Raw genomic sequence first — 21944 nt, forward strand, 5'->3', positions numbered from 1 at the left:
TTGTCTCTTGAGGTCCCTTTAAAAGCCTGGTGACCAAAAGGTATGTTGAGTATTCTTACTAAGTGTCCTACTAAAGCAGAGCAGATGAAAGGGTTATGTCTCCATTCTTATGCAGCACACCACATTCACTTTAATATGCAGTAGTGTTGATAGGCATGCTCACAAAAGCAGTGCTTCACTTTGACTGTCAGATTGAGTTCAGTGACTTATTTTGACTCTCTTGACAAATAAGAGCTTAAAATTCATTAAAGTGGGTCCAAATCACAATCAAATGAAACTGTGAAGAGCATTGTTTGGGACTTTTTCCTCAACTGAACCAGCTGCAATCAGTTTTTAAAACATGATCTACTCCATTTTTTAAATAAAGAATTTTCCTTTGAATAGAAAATCTGGCAACCTCCTTGAGTAAAGTCACTCTTCCAGAAAGTAAGATCTTTTTGTCATAATTTTTTATTCATGAAGATTTTAAATTCAAACAATACCACTTTTAGAATATCTACAGGCAAGTAACCTGTTGTCAGGGAATAGATTTATAAACAATCAAAATATTACAGGCAAGAGTAAAGAAACTTTATTGTTGCTCTCTAGCTCACAATTTCATGGATGAAGAAATCATTCCATGACAGAAACTGGTGTTATACCATAAAGTTCTCTACGTGGACCATCTATATGATTTAGCAAAAGAAACAGATTTAAAAACTAAAGTGACCAATCACTTACAACATGTCAACTGAAAATTCACAGTAAATATCTACATAAAAGGTTCAGGTACTCATATAAGTTCCCAAGATCAATCTAAACGTTACCACTTCCAAGGTATTTCTTACCTATAAAAACTCTACCCCAACACATTCTATCATGTCTAAATTGACTCTAGATAAAAAGCATTTTCAAAGAACAAGTTAAGATATCCAAAGAAGAAATTCAGGATTTGAAAAATGAGTGATTTTACTCAGAAAATGGCCAGATATTTTTTAAGTCTTTAGACTTAAGAGAAATCACGCAAAGACCAGTTGGGGCATGATTCACTCTCCTATGCTACCTGCATTTTCTATCTGGTATGTTTTTAATTTTATAAATTTCATGCTGTCTGTCTCCATGGTTACCAGTGCTTAATCATAATGAGCCCCTAGTCTATATACAGGAATTATTATTTCCTTATGAATTGCACATACTAAATTGTTAATAACTTCTCTATACTTTTGCAATGACTAGTTTAAGTTTTTCACTTCTAAGCAAAGGTTTTCAAAAGGTTCTTTTGACTTTCTTTTCTTCCTTTCTGAATTTTGTATATTATATGGACTTCAGTGATTTCATGATAGTTGAGATTTGCCAACACATCACAATCTATGTTCTTTGATATATGATGTCTGTGCCCATCAGTAAGTGCTCTTCTGAGCCTCAGTCAAACATCCTTTAATTTTTAAAAAACATTTTTTATATATACCTATTAAATCTAAGTCAAAATCAATTAACAAATTAGGTGAATACTGGTATTCATTCATTCACCAAACTAGGGCCTAGAGGGGAAGTATATAAACACCAACAACTCTTCAGTGACTCACCACAGTTAGGCTTCCTAAGCAACACTAGAGCACCTTATTTCAAAGATAATTAAAATGCAGTTTGATACTGTGGACATTTTCCACATGAAACCATGTGGGCAATGACTAAGAGTCAGTCTTTGTCAGATTTCCTGGGTTCATAACCTGATTCTACCACTCACTTATGTGACCTTAGATAAATTACTTAACCATGCCTCAGTTTCCTCACCTGTAACAGGGGATAATAATAGTGTCTCCCTCACAGGATTATTTTAAGGAGTAAATGGATTTACATTTGTTAATGTGTGGAATAGTTCCTGACACATAGTAGTCACTATTTAAGTGTTTATTAAATATAAATCAATCAATCAGTCCTAGCCTATGTATCATGAAACCATGTTTTCTAAGAAAATATTTTTTTCCCATGAGAAATATTTTTTCACCGTCCCATGAGGCAAGATAATCCTCACTTTAAATTTCCTTGTGCAGCACTTAAATATTATCTGATCAGCTAGTCTCATGTCTATGAGAGCTATAGACACTGACCATATTGAGCATTTTATGTGTCACTTCATTTAATCTACAGTGGGAGTCCTACAAAAGATTGGTGATTTTCTCATTACAGATGAGAAAACTCAAAGAAGTTAGATAATTTGTACAAATTCACTGAGTTAGTAAGTGGCAGAGATGGACCAACTGATGACATAGCCAAAGCCAATGTTTTTAATCAGTCCATTACCATGGATAAAGTACTACATAAAAAGATAATTTCACAACTTTTCAAAACTATAAATTTGTCCCGTCCAGGTATTCTTAGCCTGCTCCTGGAAGCCCAGAAATGTTAAATTTCAATCTGTCAGTGCCTGTGGGTGTGGTTCCTCTGCTTCCTGGACACCATAGGCTCGTGTGTGTGTGCAATTGACTCGCACAGATTACTGAGGTTCATCAGTGGAAATCAAGGTTACATCGGCAACGGGCTCTAGATGGTGCCGGGAACCATGTCAAAAATGACCTTCTGCAGCTTGCCCATTCATGTCTGTAAGATACTGACACCAGAGTGTTTAGACTCAGCAGCAGCTGAATAGCTCTGGAAAGTGCAGCGTATCTCATCCTGTTAGCTTAGTTGGCTCTAATGTAACAGTCTCAGTGATGAATGTCCTATTACTGATGGGAAATACTGATTAACTCTGGGTTGGCCTTTTTTAATTGTGAAGCTCCAATAAAATGTCTCCACTCACGTGGCTTGGTTCAATTGCTAATGAGGAAGTCTGGGTTGTATGAACTTCCTGACACAAATCAGTGACTGCAAAATCTTGATGTCAGCCTATCATGCCTTCTCTGATGGATACCAGAAGTGCCTTCCTTCAGGGCCTACCAATGCCTCACTTCTAACAGTTATAAAATAAGCAGAAGCCACTTCTTCATTCTTCTCTGAAACCACTTTTCAGTAACAATTGACTTGTGAAATTTTGCCCTCCACCACTCAGACAAGTGTCTAAAGTAAGGTTCTTTGTCTCTGAGTATCATCGGCTACCAGTGATCTCTGTTTCAGTGAAGGATAGTGTAAGCTTAGGTTCTTCCGAATTGAAAGACTACATTTTGGATCTGATAACACTAGACACTTAATGCCAAAAGAGGAACTATATAAAAGCCTGCAGAAGCATTCAGACAGCTTGGGTGGGGCAATGTCAGGGGAGATGGAATGTGGCACTGCTTCAGAAGAGCTGTGGTTCATGTTGCTATCAGAGATGTTCACAGGCAGAACTTGTAGCTAGCAGACGCTTAGCACAGAAGAAGCTGCTCATCTCCCTAGTACTGCTAAGGAAATGATCATCTCTTTTAGAAGAGGGAACTGCACATGTACAACATGGCAGTCATTGTCCTGGTCAGTGATCTGGACAAAACATCTAAATCTGAGTTATAGCTAAGAAATAACAGTTCATTAAGATGGTTTGCAAGCACGTCAGAAATCAAAAAGCAGCTTCAGGTCAAAGGAGTGGAGATCATTATATTCACTGTATCCCAGAAATTAATCCCTGCCTCTACATTACTTAATACTAGTAAACCCTGAGTTGACATTTCCAGTTACAGTATACAATATAAACTAATAAAAACCAATTATATGACTCTTGACTTATAAGTCAAAGATAAACTTTAAAAAGAAACAAACATGATTTTTTGAAGCTATCTGGGAAAATAGAGTTCCTTCATCCATGAGTATAAGCAAATTAGTTCTAAGTAGGGGTTGTAAGAATAATGTTTATCCTCTTCAAACAGTGGACCTTACTGAAGCCAAGGAGGTAAGGTAAAAATCTTGGTACCATGTTCAACACAGTGCCATCTCTCAGGGGTAATACAAAAGTATTTCCTTCTGTCCTGCAAGCTCTGCAATTAAGTATCCCATAACAATCTATCAAGAGTAATACATTCCTCTGAGCCTACAGTCTCAGTTACTATAATTCCCTCTTAGCAAATCTTCTAATGCTGTCATTTCCTTTGCTGCAATTTATAGAAAAAGCAGTGCAGAGTTATAGACTAGCTGCTGTAATTAGAATTCAAAAGGAATTAAGAGTCTTTGTTTGTTTGCTGGGTTTTCTTGGGGTGGCCACAGAGTTCATTCCAGCTGAATGATTTCTTGGAGCTATTCACCCATATCTAGACCCTCCCAATCACATTTTCAAAACCCTTTGGACCTAATATGATGAATCAATGATGTGACAATAACTGAATGGAGAATATATTTTAAACATAAACGTAACCACCAGTAGGTATGAAATAAATAGTAAAATCCCATCAAGGCAACAAAGGGACAGCTTTTGAGTACCAGGGGAGTGTTTTCCAGTCAGCTCCCAACCCAAAACCTAGGAAGCCTAAAATGCCTCTGTATCCAGGGAGTTCCACAGACATTTTCTATTTACCATGTTTGTCTGCAGAAGAGCGTATTCACAATGGAGAGAAGCCACATCCTGAAGACCCCATATATTTCATGGATTTAACAGAAAATAGTAACAATAGTTAATATTTAATGAGAGCTTACTATATGCTAGCCACTAATTCTGGAAATTAACTCATTTTAATCCTCATAATATACATATGAAGCAAGTACTATTATACCCCATTTTATAGATGGATAAGCTGAGTCTTAGAAAAGCTTACTAACTTGTCTATTGTCATACAGTTAGTAAGCAGCAGGGCCAGAATTCTAACCAACTGGTCTAACCCCAAAGACCCTAACTCTTAATCAGTAACCAGGGGAACAGACCTACAAATAAGAGGGAATTGATAAGTACTGAGCTCTGGTAACTTTTTGGTCACTTTAGAAACATTTAATTTAATCCTCACACAGCATATTTTATAAAAGGAAAGTAAGTTTCAGAGAGATTAACTGCTCAAATCCATAAAACTAGCAAGGGAAAAAGCTAATATTCCATATACTACATCACAGCACCTCTCCACAGCTTAAAGACTAAGTGGCAGAAATAAAAGCAGAAATCTCACCTCAATTTGCATATCAGTGCTGTTATAAGAAAGTGACCGAGACGTCCCTGGTGGTCCAGTGGTTAAGACTCCGCAATCCCAATGCAGGGGGCCTGGGTTCGATCCCTGGTCAGGGAACTAGATCCCGATGACGCAACTAATACCCAGCGCAGCCAAATGAATAAATAAATAATTCTTTAAAAAAAGAATAAAAAAGTGACCAGTGGAAACTGTCTGGCAAGGATGCTAATAGGACACAGAAGAAAATCTGTAGTTAACAACAAAATCAGCATAACCAAGGAAGAATCTAAAACATTAGAGCACTGCAGTGTTGATGTTGGGGTGTGTGTGTGTGTGTGTGTGTGTGTGTGTGTGTGTGTACTGTTTCATCGTTTTCAACTACTCCTTTTATTTTCTTGATGAAATCTTGAGTAGTTCTCAACTAGGGACAGTATCTCACCAAAGACTATCTGGCAATACATGAGGACAGTTGATTGTCTTCACGATTAGGGGATTCTACTGGCATTTAGCAGGCTTGGGCTAAAGATGCTAAATATCCTGCAATATTACGTCGGCACAACAAAGCACTGTCTCACTAAAAATGCCAATATTGCTCGTCCAACATTAGAAAGTACTTAAAGAAACCATTCAGGTATTGCTAAGAAAAAAATACACCATCCAGATGGGCTTAATCAATATTTGCACCCCGAGTGGACAGAGGAAGTAAACAGGGACCATTATAGACAGGTTCCTGAACAAAGTAGTTCCTGTTTTGGGTACTACTGCGTCTTATACATACATAGACATAAAGCCTTGCTATTAATATTATGGAGAAAATATGTGAGACCTAAATTTTGAATAAAGACTCAAAATAATCTCAGTCGAAATACCTTCATGGTTTAGCCTAAAAGCAGACTTCCTACTTATAAGGTAGTTTCTACTACGAACAGTGTAACAGTGACTAAACATTAATCAACAAAATTTGATTCAATAAAAATATGAAACAATAAAAACACAAAATTGGCATGCCTAAGAAACAGCAAAAAGATGAGTGTGATTGGAATGAGCATGAGCGAGTAGTAGGCTGATGTCAGAAAGGCAGGCAGAGGCCAGAATGTGTAGGGTGTTGTGAGTCTTGATAAGGAGCATAGACTTCTGCTTATTGTGATGGAACTGGAGAGCTTTAAGCAAGGAATAAATGATCTGACTTATTTTTTTTAATTTTTTAATTTAATTTAATTTATTTATTTATACTGCAGGTTCTTATTAGTCATCCATTTTATACACATCAGTGTATACATGTCAATCCCCATCGCCCAATTCATCACACACACACACCCTCACCGCTCTGCCCCCTTGGTGTCTGATTTATTTTTAAATCACTAGTTAGGGTAGTAAGAAGAGAACACTGAGAACTAGAATACCATTCTACTTGGAAACTAGGGTTGTAATAAGGCAGACAAAAGCATATACAGCAACACCTTTGTTAAGTTGCCTGATGAGGGTAGATGCTGGTTAGGAAAAGTTAACCAATTTTATTTTGAAACTACACGGGCCCAAAACATCTCTGCACAAACTTCTGCCACTCTTTTTCAGTTGGCCAGGTCATCATGATCTCTTAACATAATAAAGAAAAAGCATTTTATCATCAGCAGACCTTCAAACTTAAAACTAACCCATTATCTTCAACACTGACACCCCTAGAAACAAGTCGGTAATAATACTAAATTTACCGTGGTCTCTGCTGACTTCAGCAAACTGAATAAACATATAGGGAAAAATTAAATCCCCAAATTGTTCACACTAGAATGCGAAAGAGTATCTTTAAATAGCTGCTATTTCAAATATAACTGATTAGAAAGGTACAAAACCAGAAGTAGCTCAAGGCAAACGAGTCAAAGACAGAACTTGTTAAAATAATCAAGTTTAGAGAAGCAATGCTGACATTACTATGTAATTTTCCATAGACTTCCAATTTGCAAGACACCTTGCTTTGGTTTATTTGGCACTGCTCTGTCTCTCAGGAAATCCTGCTGGCACATTTATTTATTCAAATAATTGTTATTAACCAATATTTCTGAGCACCTGCTGTGTGTGTGTTAGAAGCTAGGAATATAAAGCTTTGCTGTCAGTCCAGAAAGATTAGTAAAGTGTAAGGAAAAAGATGAACAACAATAAAAAAATTACGTGCCAATTATGGGCACTGAAGTGAAATATACCTGCTGTGTCTCAGAGTCCTAGGGGTACTTTCAGACAGGGCAAGTGACTTCACCCCTAACCCACATCATTAATAACTGATCATTTCCAGGGTACCAAAAAAGTCCTCTAGTCAGTAAATGAGAGTTCAGAAGACTGGGTGATTAGAAAGGTTCAGTAAGGACTTCGTAGATTAAATTAGACTTCAAGAAAGCCTTTCAGAAAGAGCTAAGACTTACATATGCAAATAATTTATCTTTATGACTTAAAATAATTTACAACTTTCCATAAATATTTGGGGATACATAGGGTGGGTATCATAAACATATGAGTGAAAAGAAATCTCTAAAGCGTACCATACACTGCACTCCTGAAGTAAGAGGGAAACAGAACTCTAGAACCTGAATCAGAGACCCTCTTATAGTGCTTAACCTGTTTTTCCTCAAACTGCCTGTTTTTCCCTACAGATGTTTCTGACATTTTCCAAAACGTCTTATTAAACATGTTTTCCCCCATTGCTTGAGTTAACAAATATCATAAGGCACATTTGGAAAACGGTGTCAGGGGATTCCCTCCTTCAAAAATGTTACAAGCCGCTAGTTTAAATGCATCTGAAACAGATGGCTCTGCTCGGGTGATTTCTTCCGGCTGCTGTGTCTGCATTTCAAAGAAGAGGACATAACTTCTTGTGTCTTGAAACCTTGAACAGGGTGAAAAATAACACTTGCTGTCATTTTTTTACCTTTTTGTGTGTGCGTCAGCTTCCGTACAACTACACTAAACTACTTCACCAGTGACAGGTTCGGCCACGTGAAGCAGCCCCGGGAGCTCGCTCCTCAGCGTCTCCGGTAGAGCGTGACCATCTTCCCGCAACCAGTTACAAGGGAGCGCGCCGGTGCATCCTGGGAGTTGTCGTCACAGGGGATTGTGGGAAGTGTAGTTTAGAGACTCCGCCCTGCTCGCCATTCCTGTAATGGCTGCTTCCTGGAAGGTAATGTACGAACTTGTCCCCGAAGGCTACTTAGATTGCCCAGGGTATTTGTAAAACAGGCGGCAGATTTGCACGTTGCCGGGCCAAAGCAGGGATTCTTTTTAAAGTCCTACTATCAAGTCCTCGAACGAACTTGTTTTTTTGGTTTGGGGTTTTTTTTTTTAGCTTTTCCTTTATAGGCTAACTGACCAACTTTTAAATCTAGTTCCCCTGCTTGAACAAACTGTTGTCGTTAGTTATTACCCATTCTTCTCCCTTACGTACAACCTCCCCGCTCTGCACTGACTCTAGCTGCTGCTTTAAAATAATAATTAATAATGTGCGATTTTTTAAATCCTGCTACGCCCCTCTGATAATAGGTGCTGTCACGTGGAGCTTAGCCTTAGCATCCTGAACTGGTAGAATTAAACAAAAACCGCTTTCTTTGGTAAGTCTTACTATTTCCCCCATGACTTAACAGAGTTATATGTGGTTTGACTTTGCCAGATTTGTTTGCATTTCCTGGATGGGAGAGACCCTAAGAAAATATAATTTTCATTCACTAGGATAGTTTCCAAGTTAGTATCTTGTGCCTCTTCTGTCTTTTCTTATTCTACTGTTCAATTTCTGTTTTGTTGATTCACACGGTGTTGGCGTTATAGAGAGGGGAAAAATCGCTGGAGTAGGGAAATTATCATGAGAAGGGGCGATTAGCCTCAAATGACCATCTTTAAATACCATTTACTTCCCTCAGTTTCTTCCACCATAAAATGAGGAGATGGGTCTGAATATAATTTATAAAGTCTCTGATTTAAAGGGTTGTATGAACTGTTGTCATGTATTCATACTGTCATTTGAAAACGTAGGAATTTTTAATGGTTCCTTTTTGTTTCCATGTTTTAATTTCTAGGAACCTTCAGCCTTTAAGAACCAGTCACCTCAAGATCTCAACATCATGATCTCAGTTTCAACACAATTGTTCCTAGTTCTCTTTTCATTGCTTCTGGTGCTGCCTGTTGTTGAAGCAGTAGAAGCCGGAGATGCAATCGCTCTCTTGTTAGGTGTGGTTCTCAGCATTACAGGCATTTGTGCTTGTTTGGGGGTATATGCACGAAAGAGAAATGGACAGATGTGACTTTGAAGGGCCTCCTGAATCAAACCTTGCCCTGAAAACCTTTGTGCTATTGAGGTTCAGAACTGAGTTTTGGTGTCTGAAAGTTCTCAAGAAACAGTAAATAGGGTAGCTTCATAGTCTTGGTTATTTCCCTATAAATAGGAACAAACTGATATGTTAAATGGAAAACAAAACGTTTTCTTCACAACAAATAATGCACTGAAAAATGCCGTCTGTAATTTGCATTTGCTAGTTAGAAAGAAGGTCAAAGAAGTGAGATGGCTGAACTCTGCATAAGTAATATTTCATAGTTTCAGAATTCTCAATAAGAATAAAACTCTTGCCCAGAATCCTAGGAAATCGCCACTGTTTAGTTATAATCACTGCCTCCTGCATCACTGAGGAGTCTTTTCTCCATATTTTTAATGCATTTTGGTTTTGTTATCTCCCAAGTTAATATTGTACCTAGATATTAAATACAGTTGGTCAAAAAATTAAAACGTATCTCTTTGTGGGGGAAAAAGTTTAGAAAATGTATTCGATGTATCTAACGTTGAAATGGAGAAAAGATTTAATGTAAAAAAATACTTTATACTGACACTAAAATGGAGAAAAGATTTAACGTTTAACAAAAACAAAAAAATCTTTATAAACTGCTAACATCTCCATGGTGAGAAGTACTATATTAAATATAAACCCATTATGTAAGTTACTGTGTGGTGTTTATTTCAGACTGCTTTTATCTTTGTGTGAACTTTTATAAAGTAAGTGGAGAAGAGTAGGATGCCTTACCTTATCTGATCACACTAGCTTGTAGAGATACAATCAGTGAAAAAATGAGAAATGGGCAGCATCAAGGGAGGGGAGAGGCCTCTGGTAGAGAATCCACAGATGCAGAAGGAAAATGTAATGGCCTATACTGATTTACACACAAGCCAGATGAGGCGTAATCTCCCTGACCTTGCTACTTAAGGTGTCCTCACACCAGCAGCATCACCTTAGGACTTGTTAGATCTGCAGAATCTCAGGTCCCACCCAGACCCAATTGGATCAGAACTTTTGTTTCAAGAACCCAGGATAATTTATATGCACATTCAAGTTTAAGAAGATTGCTCTAACTTGTTTGAGCCCAAGGATCACCCAAAGCACTTGATAAAAACTGTTAGATTCTCAGGTTCCTCTCCTGGTTGCACAGTAGTAATTGTAGGTTGGGGTCTGGAATTCTATGTTTAACAAGGGTCTCCAGTGATTCCTTTGATTGTGTAGATGCAGCCAGCATAGAATTGTATGAGTAAATCAAACTACTATAGGGTCTTAATGAAAGCAGGTAGTCAAATTTTTTCCTAAAATAATGCATTATCCCATCTCTAGCTCTCCAGGTAACACTGGGAGCCTTAATTTTGATCAGAAAACAGGCAGCAGCAATCTAAAATCCTTAATGTGCATTTCTCCAGGTGTGAGCAGACCTGGATTTCATGAGGGATTTGGTAGAGGGTACAGAGAGTGAGGGACAGCCACACTGTAGACACAGAAACCACATGGATCTGTTTTTGTTATACTTGTTTTTTCACCAAAGAAAACACTAATAGTTTTTTATTCTGATAAATTGGCTGTTATACATTGTGTAATCAATAGAATTTTTTTTTAATTTTTATTGGAGTTTAGTTGCTTTATAATAGAACTTTTTTACACGTTTTTTTTTTGAAAGATGGAAAAAGGAATGCAGGTTGCGGGCCAGTTTGTCCTATCTCATAAAATACCAGCCTATTGGTACTGATGTAGAGAGGCTCCTCCTGCTTCCTTGTATGTCTGAACTTTTTGATTGGCATTGGGAGAAATCATACCTAAAGTACATTTTTTTAAAACACAGGAAAGCCTGTTTTTGTTTTTACTGGAGGCTCAGGTAGCACATGACAGTTCATAAAATGGCTTCAGGGGTAGGGGAAATCTAAAGTACATTTTAAATCACGGTGCACTGTTTATTTAGTCACCTATAGGTACTATTTTTTAAATGTTCAAAATAAGACTACAGGCAAACATTCTTTGATAAACCTGTATTTCCACAAGTGCCTAGAATAAATTAGAAAACTGCCATTTTCCTATTTTCTCCTTAAAAGTAGAGAATTATGAGGTGGCTTTCAGGAATTTTGATGTATATGATGGGGAATACCTTCTCTGTTTTTAGCTCTTTTCTATCTAGGTTGGATTATATAGTTTTGCCTGAAAAGAGCAGAAACTCTTAATGGTGGCTCTTAACGTTTTGGGAGCCACCAGCTCGAGACTCTGATGAAAGCTATGGTCCTTTCCCTAGAAAAATGCACATACATGCTGGCATTTTTTTAGATTAATTTCAGGGAGTTCACAGAACTGAAGCCCATCCAGAAATTACAAACTTCTGCCCTTTTATTTCCTTTTTTTGAGGTTCTTTCTAATTCTGAAATTCCTTGATTTGCTCTGAGGGATAGTACCCACTGTGGAGCAATTACAGGAAGAATGGCATTAGCAAATGTCCCCTGGGTGCCCAGCATAATTTGCAGATAACTAGTAAATGCTCTGTACATGTTAGCTTGGTTGAGTCTGGTTAAAAAGAAGACTAATAGCCAAAATCAACAAGGGAAGCGCTGGTAACCAGCCTGTTGCTCCAATGCCAAAAATCAGTGCGTTTCCTGTCATTTCTCTCTGGCTGCTTTCAAGATATTTTTTCTCTGTTCTTAGTTTTCAGAAAGTGATCTGTGGTATGTCTTGGCATAAATATCTTTGGGTTTATCCTGTTTGGTATTTGCTCAGCTCGAACCTACAGGTTTGTGCCTTTTTCCCAAATTTAGGTAATTTTTAGCCATTATTTTTTCAAATACTCTTTCAACCACATCTACTTTCCTTCTGGGACTCCGTCTGCCTTATCACTGCCAGACAGAGGTAAAAGTCCAGAGGGAACCTCATTACTGTTCCCTACGTGCCCTCCTCTGACCCTGCAGGTGGGGTGCCTTGTGGCTACTGGGTGGGAGTAGGAGTTCAGACTCCGCATGTGTTCTCCACTGGCCCATGGCCATGTCTAAGCACATTGGCATTTCTGGGTTGCCACCTTGTCCAGTACCTAGTCAGAGATCTATGAGGCAAAAAGAAAATCTAGAGAATTCACCACCATGTCTTCTGGTCCTGAGGTCCCTAGCCAGTCTGCCTTCTTTCTACCTTTCAGAATCTTATGTTTGTTTTATAAATAATATCCAGGATTTTTAGCTGTATTTAGCGGGAGAAATAGGAAAAAAGATGTCTACTCCATCCTCCTGGAAGCACAAGTCTCCTCAGTGTGTATTTAAAGAGTGGAGGGATTAAAGCACCAGGTAAATGATCGATTCAAGGAACTTTACTCACAGACCTTTGTCCTAGGATCGCTCACATCTACCCTCCCCTTTTCACCCATCCAATAATATATTGTTTATTCCTGTCTCTAACCCAATAAGCTCAATCAAGAATGCAGGAGTGCAGATGAAGTTTAAAAAATGAACTGTATCCATATTTTGTCTCAGCATTGAGAGTGCAATGGCAGCTTTTTGAAAAACTATCAAATGTACCACCTGTGAAGGAGCCAGCCAGGCCCAGGAAATCTCAGAAGCTACACATCACATGTACCTTCACCCTCTTAGGCTTTCTAAGCTCTGCAGAAGCTTGTCAAATGCCATTTCCAACCTTGAGGGTAGGAAAAGTGATGTAGCTATATAGCCTGCAGCACATAATGAAGGGAGAATTCTCTGCATAGGAACCAAACCATCTCCCTCCCAGAGATACCTATCAGCCTCTTTGATGGTATCACAATAGTGATTAAGAGCCCAAGCTCTGGAATCCAATAGATCTAGATAGATAACCAGATTCCATCACTTAAAATGTGATCTTAGGTCACTTAATATCTTGTAAACTTCTGTCTCCCTATCTGTTAAATGGGGAAAATAACAGTACGTGCCTCATAGATGGGTGAGGAATACATGAAATAATGACTGTGAAAGACTTGGCATGCTGGATGTTATTGTAATTGGTATTTGGAGACATCTTCTAGACACAAGGGGAGAAAAACCTACTAGCATCAATTCTGTATTTATATATAAAGAAGACATCTTTAGAAAGTTATGTAAACAAATCCCTTATTAAACAGTTCATTATATTTTAACTTTGACATTTTCTTTGAGTCTGTTTTCTTTATTATAGTTTTCCCCTCATCATTCTAGGCTTACAGATTGCTAAAACTCAAAGACATCTGTGAAGAAAAGAAAATTTGGCTTCCCTAAGTTTCCTCAAGCCTTTTCTGTACCTGAGTCTCCTGAGGAAAAGAAACAGGAAAAAAAGAAAATAATTGAATCTGTTTTAGTAATTCCTAACGTGCTCAACCATGGGTCTTTACTAAGTGACATAATGAAAGCTTAGCAGCAACTGCCCAGGTCATTTAAGGAGATGCAAGGAATTTGCTTCTCTCTGCTCAGGAAAATAGAAGATCTGGTCCATATTCCACTATGAAAAATACTCTTAACATATCTCATCTCATTAGAAGTCATAAAGATATAAGCACCATAAAATGTGTTTAATGTTTGTTTCCTACATGGAGAATGTAGAGAAAGCCCTTATATTGACTTATGAACCCCAGACAGGATTTTTATTCTTAGGTGAGAATAGGTCCAAATCAATAAATATGTGTGCAGAATAGCATATTTAAGGTTTTTTTCTAATTTTTAGGAACTTCATTTTTCTAAATCGCTTCTGTGATTACGTAATATACACCAAACATCTAAATGCAAAAGGCAGACCAGAAAAATATGACTGCTGTAAAACACTAAAATGTGGTTTAATTTCTCATTGATTTGTAGTATCAGAGCTACAATACCCCTCTCACACATTATTTCCACTGAATCCACTATATATGGCTGATTAAAATTTTGAAAATATTAGTTAGCTCTTGATAATCTGAAATGAAATTACAAAATTTTATATACAAGAGGGTTAATTATTTTTAAACGGCTAATCATGAAGTGCTTCGTTAAACACTGGGATTTTAAATACCATATGTCTCAATATTAATCAAGATAATTATGCTCCAGATAAATGTGCATAAATCACTTAACAAAAGACTTTAGAAGCAGGCATGAGCACCAAGAACACAAACTATAACATATTCTATTTCAGATGATTTGTCAGAACAACTCTTTCATTTTGCCACAAAAATTACCAGGGCATTGCGATACCTACATAAAACAGTTTTATGGGCCCTGTGATGACATGTGCACACTTTCACTTGTTTAATCAACACTTTTCAAGACATCAGTACAACTTGGAAAGGAATTAATCAACTACCAGGTGATTGACCTTGAGCCAATAATTTAACCTCCACAATTTTTCATCTGTAGATTTGTCACTAATCTCTAAAAGACTTCCTAGTGATAAAAATGTGTGGCCCCATATAGTTTTCCTAATTTCGAAAATAACAAGGTCTAATGTGTTAAAAAATATTGTAATTACCCATTTTCATATGGCAGCATGAGGAGCTGATTTCCTCTTTGAACTCTTCAGTGAAAACTGTAGTCTAGTCATTTGGTACATTTTTGGATTTCAATTTAGTGAAGCAGGGGCAGCTCATTTTCTGTACTGAATGAGTATGATTAGGGATTGTCTCAAGAAGGAAGAATAAAAACAAACCGTAGCCCTGCCACTCCCACTCACAGCAAACAGCCCACACACTAATTGAAGTCAGCCTGGCAGGATCCAGGAACAACCTTGAAGTTTCGTGTGCTCAGTCCTTTATGGCACTACTGGTGAGACTCAGCTAATAGACACCATCTTCCCAGTGGCCAAGAAAGACACTTGAGAGGGTGTGCGGCGCCTTCCTCTCCCTCACACTCCACATCCAGTCCATCTCTAAGTCCTATGGAACCCAGCTCCAAATTATGCCTAGGATCCACCCACTTCTCTCCATCCTCAAGGCTTACCCAAGTTCAGACCACCATCATGATATGGATGAGATCCAGAGCAGAACCCTAGCTTGTCTTCTGACCTCCCATCTTAACCCTCTGCAATCTAAACACAACAACCATGGTGAACTTCTTAAAACACAAATCTGACCCTGTTACATACCAGCTCAAAATTTTTTAGCAGATTTCTTAGTTTTATGAAATCCTTAACAAACCTTAGCACTGTTCATCTACCCTTATTTCCTCCCCTACTTTTCCAGTTTCTTCTATGTCCATGACCCTCAACCAATTTCACACTCTAGCTTTCAGCCACATTAAGCTATTGCCTTCCCAGAAAAGCACCATGTGTGTTCCTTTCCTCTCTCTCTTACCCCCAATTACCCTGCTCTCTTCATGTGCATGTTCCTTCCTCTGCCTGGCCTAGTTTTCCCAGTTTACCTGCCTTATTCCTAAAATCTTAGGCTTGGACAGCACTTCTTTAGGACGTCTTCCCTGACCCCTCCTCTCTGAACTACGCAGGCTACAGTACGCTCACACAGCATTCTTTACATCTCCCATCAGGCACATACCACCCTGTATTTGAATCTCTGTCTACTGTATCTCAACCAACCTCAAGTTCTATGAGGAGAGGGACTGAATCATTAATTCACTGTTGTATTCCTAGTTTCTAGCACAATGCCTGGCAAATAGAAATTGCTGCTCAATCTTTTTTAGAATGAATATATGATACAGAGTTAATGTAGCAAAGGGTAGCAAAATGTAGCAAAGGGTCACCCCAGCCCAGGATACACAGTGGATCATGGCACTCTCTCACTGGGCCTGTGTGTGCCCTTAATGTCCTCAGTACAGTGCTACCAACCTTTCAGATTTTGCCCAGGACAGGTCTCAGATTCATTGCAAGATTTTAACATTTTCTTGAACATCTAAATTATAATTATAGAACATGATTTTAGTAAATTTTAAGATACAGTCTAGTTAGTTGATCTGAATGATTGCAAACACTGTTTATAATATCTTGCATTGTACACACGTTTAATGACTTGTTTAATTTAGTTTAGAAATGACCCACCATTTTGAAACACAAGATGTTTCCTGTTTATTTCTCATTCTCTTATTCCTACTCCAGCAACACCAAACTACCTGAATTACCAAAATCAAATGCCTTGCCATGCCTCCATGCTTATATTTCATTTGCTTTATAAATGTCATCTCCTCCATGAAGTCTTTCCCAAAAGAAGTTAATGATATCTAAACTCCAGAGTCCATAGCTCATTGTTTATACCTATAGTACTGCATTTCTTTTTTTTTTTTTTTTTTTTTTTTTTGCATTTCTTATAGTCTTGTTTTATGGTTATTTAGATACTTATTGTCCCTTTTGTACCACCAGCCCTACCAACCCCTCCCCTTCCCATCGACCCCTGCCCCTGTCACCTTTATCTTAAATTTCTTGAAATCAAGATTGTGTCTTTTTATCATTGTAAGTACTAACATACCTTGTCTATACTGTTAGAGGTTTCAGTAAATACTTGTTTATTTGTGCACTGAATTTATTTCCTAAATAATCTTGAAGAATTAACACAGCATTGAATAAACAAGTCTATATGCTGAAAAAGGTACGATATTGAAGCTAATATAATTGCTTTTTAATAATACTGCAGGTTGGGAGTTTTCTTTTTTTTTTTTGCAGTACGCGGGCCTCTCACTGTTGTGGCCTCTCCCGTTGTGGCCTCTCCCGTTGTGGAGCACAGGCTCCGGACGCGCAGGCTTAGCGGCCATGCCTCACGGGCCTAGCCACTCCGCGGCATGTGGGATCTTCCCGGACCGGGGCACGAACCCGTGTCCCCTACATCGGCAGGCAGACTCTCAACCACTGCGCCACCAGGGAAGCCCGGGAGTTTTCTTTTTACACACAAATGTGTGAACTCTATCTGAAAGCAGTTCGTGTTTACTCTAAACGTCATCCATTGAAAATCATCCACTGTGAAGTACTCACAAGACAGTTGTCAACACACTGTAGTTCTTAGATGATGCTACCATAGGTGATGTCAAAGCCTACATTTCATTCAGATGAGAAGCCTTTATCAGACAAAAATTTAAAAAGAGAAGAAAAGATAACTGAAGCTCAAAGGCCTTCTACATTTCCAAAGATGACTCTCAAATAAAGAGCCCCAAATAGGGTTCCACTTTTCACCCTTAGCCATGGCAAATGGATCATGTAGCCACTCTATGATTCCGCCTTGCTGTTATGTTGGATCTTATGACTTTCCCCTATGACTTTCCCCTTCTGAAGAGTAAATCAATTCAGTGTCCAGGTATGACTAAAGGTATAAAGAAGCAATAAAATTCACCTTTCAAATATCAACTTGATCATCCAAATGCTTGGGCCTCTATAAAATAGTTCTCTTAGAAAAATGTGGACTTAATTTCATTGATGCTTCCATTACTCAAAGCATATGTGGCCTGTGACATGCTCCTTCGAATATCCCCAACAAAGGGAAGACTTCACCACTGAGCATTTGGTTTTGGAAATGAGCCAGAAGTAAATCAGTGCTGAGCCCTGTGAATAAGGTAGGTGACCAGAAACAGAATGAATAACCACTTGAGGAGATAATTCTCAAATTGTCTGAGAGCTTTGTGCTCTCACATTTTACACTATTCTCACTTTTGCAGGCCACCTTCCACAACATAAATTTAACAAAACTGTGGTAGAGCACACATACCATTTTGTTTTCCCAGCATTTAACATTTAAGTATTTAATGGATACTTTAACAACCAAATAATATTCCATCCCATACATTTGCCATCATTTATTCAAAATCAATTTTTTAAATAATACTGGACATGGCAGTGCTTTCCAACATCTTGTCATTTATTGATAACACTGCACTGCAATAAGCAAAATAGGCAATTCTTACCAGTTGCCAAAGAGATATTCATATCCTTTGAACCAGCCTAGAAATTGACGTTTTTTTAATTGAGGTAGAGTTGATTTACAATATTATATTAGTTTCAGGTACATAACATTAGTAATTCAAAATTTTTATAGATTATACTCCATTTAAAGTTATTATAAAATATTGGCTGTATTCCCTATGCTATACAATATATCCTTGTAGCTTATTCATTTTATATATAGTAGTTTGTACCTCTTAATTCCCTACCTCTATCTTGCCCCTCTGCCCTTCCCTCTCTCCACTGGTAACCATTAGTTTGTTCTCTATATCTGTGAGTCTTTTTCTGTTTTGTTATATTCATTTGTTTGTTTTATTTTTTAGATTTTACATATAAGTGATAACATACAATATTTGTTTTTCTCTGACTTATTTCACTAGGCATAATACCCTTCAGATCTATCCATGTTGTTGCAAATGGCAAATTTTCATTCTTTTTTATGGCTGAGTAGTATTCTGTATATATATACCACATCTTCTTTATCCATTCATCTATTGATGGACAGTGCAGTTGCTTCAGTATCTTGGCAATTGTAAAGGATGCTGCTATGAACACTGGGGTGCATGTATCTCCAAATTAGTGTTTTCATTTTCTTCGGATACATACCCAGGAGTGGAATTGCTGGATCATATGGTAGTTCTATTTTTAATTTTTTGAGGAACCTCCATACGGTTCTCCAGAGTGGCTGCACCAATTTATTTTCCCACCAAAAGGGTTCCCTTTTCTCCACATCCTCGCCAATATTTGTTATTTGTGGTCTTTTTGACGATACCCATTCTGACAGGTGTGAGGTAGATATTGATGTTTAAATATTAATTTTTAGATTATAATTCGACAGATATATGTACACAAACGTATTTGTAAAGTATCTGTTATCTTAAACCTCTAAAGAAGCCATGTTTTCTAAAATGGAGGATTGGGGAATTCCCTGGCAGTCCAGTGGTTAGGACTCCGTGCTTCCAATGCAGGGGGTTCAATCCCTGGTCGGGGAACTAAGATCCTGCATGATGCACAGCATAGCCAGAAGAAAAACAAACAAAAAAAGACAATCAACAGTGGACGGATAATTGAGGTTACTATACAGTATTGTACCAGATATGCTAGAGGTCTAGGTTTATAAAAGACTGTTTGAAATCTAATGTGGAAAGAAAGGTTTCTACCCAGGGAGAAAAGATAACAAATCTCTTATTAGAGAAGAGGCCCAGAGTCATTGCGTTCTTTTTTTTTTGGTTTTGTTTTGTTTTGTTTTTTTGCGGTATGCGGGCCTCTCACTGCTGCGGCCTCTCCCTTTGCGGAGCACAGGCTCCGGACGCGCAGGCTCAGCGGCCATGGCTCACGGGCCCAGCCGCTCCGCGGCACGTGGGATCCTCCCGGACCGGTGCACGAACCCGTGTCCCCTGCATCGGCAGGCAGACTCCCAACCACTGCGCCACCAGGGAAGCCCCATTGCGTTCTTTTATAATAAGCAGTCTATAATTGGGAGCACACGAAGTGAAAAGAAAAATCATCATGTATTCTTGAATATTCATTTTCAAGATTATTCTTATTGTTTTCATAATTTAAATAAGCATTACTTGTCCAGTGATCCCTACATTTATTATTGTTAGTGGTCAATATAATGATAGCTATCAAGAAATCATATTAATTTGATCATTATTACAACAATGAACAGCAAACCACACAGTGAAGTGTTTCTTTCCTCAGTGTCAGTGCTAAGTGACAGAAGTTTATGGCTAAGAAAGGCTGTGTGATATAATGAAAAGAGCAGTAAGTGAGGAGTCAAGGAGATAAGGATCCCAGTTCTGGCTGCTCTGCAAACAGGCTAGAGGTCACTGGGCAAATCACTTACAAGTTAATGTGGGCCTCATTTTCTTAATGTGTAAAAGGAAAATATAAATGAGTAGGAATGGTCTACCCAACATATCTATTCCACTGACAGGAACTTCAAACAAGAATCCCTCTTTGATGGAGGATGTGCCAAGTGAAGGAAGGCCTAGGCAAACAGGTTACCAGAAGTGGGGCCAGCCTTGAAAAAAGGCAGAAGTGGTTCCTTGATAGATGACATGATTTAAGAAAAGCCAGCAGGAAGCACCCAAAACCAAAATGCCTCTGTTCTATACACCCTTCAATATTTTTGTGATACCTGCAATTCCACCGTGAATGGTAGCTCTCTTCTGGGTCTTAAAGGCCTAGAGGTATTCTGGCTGAGTCTACTGAATGATCACATGATGTGAGGCTGCATCTTAAGCTAAAATCAAGAACTTCCAAATGGAAATCCAAATTGGGATTAGACTCCTGAGATTGAGACTAGGAAGAGGGATGAAGGATAAGGTTTCCAGAAGTGGGGAGGGGTCAGGGGTGGTCAATGCTCCCAGAATATATAGACAATTATACCATATGACTGAGGATTGGTCCTGCTTAAAAGAAGGTTAACTTTTGCTTTATCATCCGTTAAATTAATCATGTCAATCTAATAGCAATAGTCTTAAAAGCAGAAAACTTGTCTTTTTTATTTTGCATTATTCTAGAATACCCAAAATAAAGCATAAAACATAATGAGCACTCAATAAACATTTGAAGACTGCCTCAAGGACTCTGTCCATAGAAAAACCCCCAAATGGTTTAAATGACAAAATAAAGGATTTCATAGGAAATATAATCTACTTTGGTAGCCTGGCAAAAATCAAGTAGAATCAAAATAAAATTCAAAAGTAGTAGCATTATCATAAAAATATAAAATCAAAGCAAGGAAGGAGCATTTCATGATCTTATACTAAGTTGGCTGTTGCCAATTTGTTTATATGTTTTATTTTTCTAAATAAAACTGGCATAAAATGGTTGCTTTCATATTTTTTTATGTGAATAGAAGCACTCTTCCAAATAAGAGATTCCCCTCCTACCTCGGGCCTGGTAAGGGAGACTACATCTCATTGTACTCAAATGACAGAACTCAAAAAATAAAAGGAGGCAGGAAGGAAGAAAAGGAGGGAGGAAGGAATGAAGTTATTCTATTTAAGAGAATCCATAGTCATTTTAAAGATCTTTTACTATAATGAATAATTGTATGGATAAAATTAATTTTCACTTATGCTTCTATTTGCTGTAAAAGCAAAAAAAACAAAAAGATACTTGGTCCAATTAACAAGGCTGTTACAGTGCCTTTAAGAAGAAAGGCTGGTTGTTTTGTCAAGGGAGCCTCAAGGAGGGGCTGAGAATGGTGGGACTGTTTTCCTCATACCTCTCTGCTACTCCTTTACTATCTTCTTAACTGATTTTTCTTGCTCTTCTGATGCCTTAATGTTCATTCATTCTTCAAGTCTCAGACTTTGGCCTTCTCTTCTGCCAATACTCTTTCTTAGAAAATTCCTGTCTCCATATTACTTCACTCAGAGTAGGGCCCCAGGGCTACCATTTTGAGTAGACAACTCCATATGGCTAGCTCTGACTCTCCTCACTCCAGTTCAAGAGTGTCTAGCACTTATAAATGACACCATGTGAATGGCTGGCTGTTACTTTACATTCATTTGCTAAAATGAAACTTATCTTCCTGCCCAAACTGAATGCTTTGTCTGATTTTTCTCTCTCTCTCTCTCTCCCCCTACCACCCCCTCTGTGTGTGTGTGTCCCCATCAATCTACTACCAGCCAAGATTGAACTTGTTCTACTCTCATAACCAGGCAATAATTCTGATTTACCTTGGTTCTTTCTCATTACAATTTTTTCCGTTGACTGTTCTATC

General features: G+C 38.1%; 1 protein-coding gene across 1 annotated transcript; it reads left to right on the forward strand.

The window, feature by feature from the left end:
* Nucleotides 1–8177: 8177 nt before the first annotated feature.
* On the forward strand, nucleotides 8178–10009 carry SMIM30 (small integral membrane protein 30). The gene is made up of 3 exons (XM_024757854.1): nucleotides 8178–8208; nucleotides 8568–8635; nucleotides 9098–10009. The coding sequence occupies exon 3, from the start codon at nucleotides 9143–9145 to the stop codon at nucleotides 9320–9322; it is 180 nt and encodes a 59-aa protein (XP_024613622.1). The 5' UTR covers nucleotides 8178–8208; nucleotides 8568–8635; nucleotides 9098–9142; the 3' UTR covers nucleotides 9323–10009.
* The last annotated feature ends 11935 nt before the right edge of the window (nucleotides 10010–21944 follow it).

The sequence above is a fragment of the Neophocaena asiaeorientalis genome, unplaced genomic scaffold (genome assembly GCF_003031525.2).
Source record: "Neophocaena asiaeorientalis asiaeorientalis breed wild unplaced genomic scaffold, Neophocaena_asiaeorientalis_V1.1 scaffold116, whole genome shotgun sequence".
Classification (NCBI taxonomy): Eukaryota; Metazoa; Chordata; class Mammalia; order Artiodactyla; family Phocoenidae; genus Neophocaena; species Neophocaena asiaeorientalis.

Excerpts from the sequence above, each read along its gene's own strand:
- SMIM30 (XM_024757854.1), top strand. The coding sequence starts at position 9,143 with ATGATCTCAGTTTCAACACAATTGTTCCTAGTTCTCTTTTCATTGCTT.